The 5,539-nt window shown below is 33.6% G+C and overlaps 1 protein-coding gene across 1 annotated transcript; it reads left to right on the forward strand.

The window, feature by feature from the left end:
• Nucleotides 1-728: 728 nt before the first annotated feature.
• Nucleotides 729-5,023, forward strand: LOC147859189 (GDSL esterase/lipase At4g16230-like). Its single transcript, XM_087326255.1, has 5 exons — nucleotides 729-1,258; nucleotides 1,842-1,972; nucleotides 2,129-2,371; nucleotides 3,462-3,717; nucleotides 4,531-5,023. Exons 1-5 carry the CDS (start codon nucleotides 907-909, stop codon nucleotides 4,749-4,751), a joined length of 1,203 nt encoding a protein of 400 aa, XP_087182381.1. The 5' UTR covers nucleotides 729-906; the 3' UTR covers nucleotides 4,752-5,023.
• Nucleotides 5,024-5,539: the final 516 nt, after the last annotated feature.

Raw genomic sequence — 5,539 nt, forward strand, 5'->3', positions numbered from 1 at the left:
ATTGACTTTGATATATTCTCAACAACGTAAATGAATGAAAAATGATATCATTGTTTCAATAGCAATCCTAAGGAATAAGAAATGACAAAGTATATAGAGTACACAAAAAATTGTATACCTATCGTTCCATTAGGGCAATGGAAACAAAAAGCTCAATAAACTTGTTCATACTTTTAGCACAAAGTTAGACATATTGCCTTTCCCTAGTGGATGGAGTAGCTCTAGAGACTTGAAGAGTATATGTCTCAATTTAACTATGACAAGAAGAAGCAACAAATAGGTAGGTACACACTCTTATATGTATTAAAAGATACTTCCTTCTATTCAACTTTACGCTACTTTCATATAGAATGTGAAAACAACACCTAATTACCATACGGAGTGGTAGAGAAAGCTTTCAATGCATCTCAATTTTAAGTATCTATTAAGGTCAACCATATATAGTATGTAATTGAATGTTACAATAGAGTGTGTTATAAACAGAGATGTGGAAAAATGTCACTTTTGTGGTAAAAGTGTTGAAAGTTTGAGGCAATAAAAAATGTATAGACCGTTAAAATCTCACTTGCATTCAATGAGCTTCTAGGTAGTCACTTCATTTAGGTACGGAGGAAATTAATCACAAGGAAGGAAATCAAAGTGACTTTGAACAATAAGATAGCAAGAGGGAGTAAGAATGCAGGATAACTAATGTAAAGCAAACGTGGAGGGACACGAGCTACGAGGTAGGATGAAATGGAACTTTAATGGGCAAGGAAAGCATAAATAAGTTATTGGAAGTTAGGAAACAATAAATAGGATGGGAGTGTACTTAAATGACAAAACTACATTTGGGAGGGGATAGGGGGAAGAGAAGGAGGAGGAGGTGCTGAAGAAAATATATTAAGATCCATCAATGCATTTCAAATGACATTCATGTTCTATGACAAATTGATAATGGGTGTTAGCAAGCGGGTCATTGTGTTACTTATTATTGTCTTTGTGAATATTTTCTTCTTTCACTATGTGCATGGTAGAGCCACTAATAATGGTACACAAGGGGAAGGGGTTCTACCCATGCCTATTTCCGCCAAAGGCAACAAGTATAGAGCGATATTTGTGTTTGGAGACTCTTTGGTAGATGCAGGGAACAACAACTACTTGAACAACAGCCTAGCAAAAGCTTTTAACCGACCTAACGGCATTGATTTTCCAAGCCCAAATGCTAGTCATCCCACCGGTCGCTTCACCAATGGTCTCACTATTGTCGACTTGATAGGTAAGTCTTACATTATTCCCTTAAGAATCACAAGCTATTGTATTCATCTCCTCCACGAGTTTGTATAGAAAATTAAGGATATCCATATTATGCTTTATTTTTATCCTATCCACTTGATATCTCGACTACTTGTACAATGTTTCCTAATTGTCAATAATCCTTGCTTTGAGCTTTCTCCCTCTTCATTAAGTAGTGAAGATTAGCAAAATATTTCACGACACATCCATTTAAGTAAAGAAGTCTTGAGTTTTGAGTTATTTTCATTTCATGCTCCGTTAAACTCATTTTAAGAGATATTGCAACCTTCAAAACCAATTTCCCAAAAAATAGTTAAAGATAATGGTGTTACACTACTTAAAATAGTGGAAAATGCTGATGTAGGTTGTGCAGAGGGGACCATTTTAAACTATATTGATAATAGGTATAATTCTAGAATCACAATGATTTAAAGTTGCAAATAGAATATATCAAATTCATCTACATTTATACAATTACTTAAACTAGGATATGGTGTTTCTTAAATATATAACATACACACTCTCAAACTTAATCTTCATTTTAAAATACTCCCCGTTGTCTATAGGGATGAAGCTCGGCATGAACAATGTTGTCCCTCCTTTCCTTGCACCCACAACAAAAGGTGCGGCAATATTGAATGGTGTAAATTATGCTTCTGGAGGCGCTGGGATACTTAATGATACTGGAAGAATCTTTGTAAGAAAATTTTCACTTTTCATGTCACTAAATCCTAGGCGATCAGAACAATATACCTTACATTATATCATTACATAATACAACATGCATGTTATGCTTTTGTATGTTTTTGTGAGAAAATGAAACTTGTTGAATAAACATTTGATGCTTTTACAGCTACAATATGTATCTTTGGATGAGCAATTGGGGTACTTTGAGCAAACAAAGGAGCAAATTAATACACTATTGGGATTAGATGAAGCCAAATACCTTATCAACAATGCGCTTTATACAATGGTTGTAGGATCAAATGATTTCCTTGACAATTATTTATTCCCAATCCAGACTACGGTTGAACCCAACCTTCCTCCTGAAGATTTCATTGTGAAACTTATCACATCTTACAAGCAACAATTAAAGGTTAGGATAAGCTTTCAATATACAATCTTAGTAATGGTACATCAAGTTTTACATTTCTTTTAGAAAGAAAATCAACTCAATAAATTTAGAATAATTTTAAGTGGTAAACTATCTCAGCTATTGTGCATTCCAAAGGAGGGATTTATGCTCATACTTACACACTAAGGATTTGACTAACTATTGTCTAATGTAGCCTTTAATGTAAAAAGAGGAAAGCATAAAAATATTAGGTCATGACATACTGCTCCACATTACAAAGAATTAGTTTGCTTTTGAATGAATAGGTGAAAGGGGGGGGGGGGGGGGGGGGGGGGTAATGCGAAGGTGTTCAATGTTTATGAAAATGATAAAGCACCTTCAAGACGGGATGGTCATTGTTGGGTTAGGAAACCATGAATTATACAAGGATTTAGCTCTTACCCAGTTTGAAAAGTATGTGTATATATGCATAAATATATTATCTTTTCTATTCAATGAATTCTTTATCCCATATGTGCAATATATGGTTCATGAGGGAACCTTGGACCTCTAATATAGTTTCAATCTTTTCCACATACCTTAATAACATGGGGATGTTATAGTCACAAAACATCTTAATGGATTGCATAATACTTAAGCGAGCTTCTAGAGTTAACTTAGCCTTGCTTACAACTAACATTCATGCCCTCTATATTCTTGATGTTCATAGGTCTACCAATGCATCTTTAGTAACAAGCATCCCAAAGGATGATATCCCATTGATAGCGACAACATGCAACATGTGCTATTCATTATAGCATTTTCATGCATACACACATTATATAAGCCCTCATAATGTTCCTTCTATTGTGGAATCCACTAGTTGTTATGTCCTTACCATTTTAATGAATACACATAAACATAGAATTCAACAAATAAACTTGTTGTATCTAAACTTCTCAAAACCAATTACACATTTGAGCACCCTAATTTGTTATTTGTGTGTAAGAGTTTATACAAGATAGCATGCTTGATAAAGATAAGGAGATAACTAATGTTGAAATTTTCTTAGAAATTTTAGCTCATTTATATGACTTATTTTCTCATACTCAAATATGCTATGTTGTTTTAGTCCCTCTACAATGCCGGAGCTCGCAAAATAATTGTGGCAAACATGCCATATATTGGATGTATACCCTACTTTCGATACCTCAAGCCAAACGCACACGGGAAATGTTTCCCAAAGGCTAATGAACTTGCAAATGCTTTCAATGAACCTCTCAAGGATATGTTGAATGAATTAAGTAATGATTTACCGGGCATCACCATCTTACATGCAGATGCATATGGAATAATGTCAAAAATTACAAACAACTACCAAGACTACGGTAATTTTTCGCTAACTCAAACTTGTTTGCTTTCACATCAAACATAAATTAAAGATGCATGCCTCCTCTCTTAATTCATTTTTCACGAGCATGTATTCACAAAAACAATGTCATAAAACATGATGTCACTTATTTAAAAAGTTTACTCAAGTCGTAATTATAATTATTTGAAGCACATGGAGACACACACTTATAAACAAAGAGTTGTTCATGAAACATGATGTCACTTATTTAAAAAGTTTACTCAAGTCGTAATTATAATTATTTGAAGCACATGGAGATGCACACTTATAAACAAAGAGTTGTTCATGAAACATGATGTCACTTATTTAAAAAGTTTACTCAAGTCGTAATTATAATTATTTGAAGCACATGGAGATGCACACTTATAAACAAAGAGTTGTTCATGAAACATGATGTCACTTATTTAAAAAGTTTACTCAAGTCATAATTATAATTATTTGAAGCACATGGAGACACACACTTATAAACAAAGAGTTGTTCATGAGATGTATAATACGTTTACCGTTCAATCTTATGTTGTGAAAGTAAATGTTGAAGGGCATAATTGATTAATACGCTAATAATGGACTTACAATGTTTGAATCCTATGACCTCAAGCTATAAGCATGGAGGTTTAGCATTCAACATAGCTCATAATTGGAAGTGTATTACTCCTTGCATTGAGAGAGATATCTATTATTAAATATAATATGTAGATACATATCCACAAATGTGCACAAATATACACATGAACACATATTAAGAGATGAAATATGACTTTATGTTTTTGCTCTTACTTTTGGATTGTAGGATTTACCAATGTTGATAAACCATGTTGTGGCCAAATCGGCTCAACAAAATTAATTCCATGTAGATTTCCATTTCTTTCAGTTTGTGAAGATAGAGCTAAATACTTTTATTGGGATGCATTCCATCCAACTCAATCAGCATATGAGATAATTGCACATGAGATATTTGATGGAAATGAATTCATATCACCAATCAACATACGAGGGCTTATGAATGTATGATTTATATAATTTAATCAATATTGCGAATCGTAATTGTAAATCATCAACTTTAAATATGAGTTATCTTCTCCGCAATGATTGGGAGCAAAAGTAAGGCTTGGCATAGGCATAGTCTCTCATAAATTGTTGGAAAAAAAATAACGAGTCCCTACGAAGACCTTGATTTGTATCATGGGGCAATTAAGATCTTGAACTATACTTTCATCACAATATGATTGTAACTCTCTTTTGTATTTATATGCAAACTTGATATAAACTTAAATATTATTATCGTGAGTTAAGTTTTGAATAATTACGCATTTGTGATTATTTATAGAAGTTGGTTAATGTCATGTATGTCGAATACTTCAAATGTACATTTGGTAGGATCCTTAGAACTAAAACTTCTTAATTATATAAAGATGATTTGAGGGGAGAGAGGGAGAGAGAGAAAGTGTTGGGTTCTTGTTTTCAATCACACAAAAAACTACCCCACTTTAGGGTTATGAGAATATTTATAAACATGGGGGAAAAACCTCCTAAAAAGAAATAAAATGTCCTTGTAGTCCTAAGTTCACACACATCACTACTGAAATATATCAACAAATCCCCCTTGGGAATGATGCGGTGAATAAGGAGCTGGCACTCATGGTTATGGAAGTGCCAAGCTATGTGAATAGAGATCAATCCACAAATGGAAGTAGGCCTAAAGCTTTGCGGAAAACTTCAAATTTCTCCCTAGGCAGAGCTTTTGTGAAAAGTTCAACAATGTTCTCTTGTGTGGGCACATAAGCCAAACTAATCTCCCC

Source organism: Azolla caroliniana, unplaced genomic scaffold (genome assembly GCF_043228905.1).
Source record: "Azolla caroliniana isolate FFs.n. ecotype wild unplaced genomic scaffold, voAzoCaro1.0.p SCAF_10, whole genome shotgun sequence".
Classification (NCBI taxonomy): Eukaryota; Viridiplantae; Streptophyta; class Polypodiopsida; order Salviniales; family Salviniaceae; genus Azolla; species Azolla caroliniana.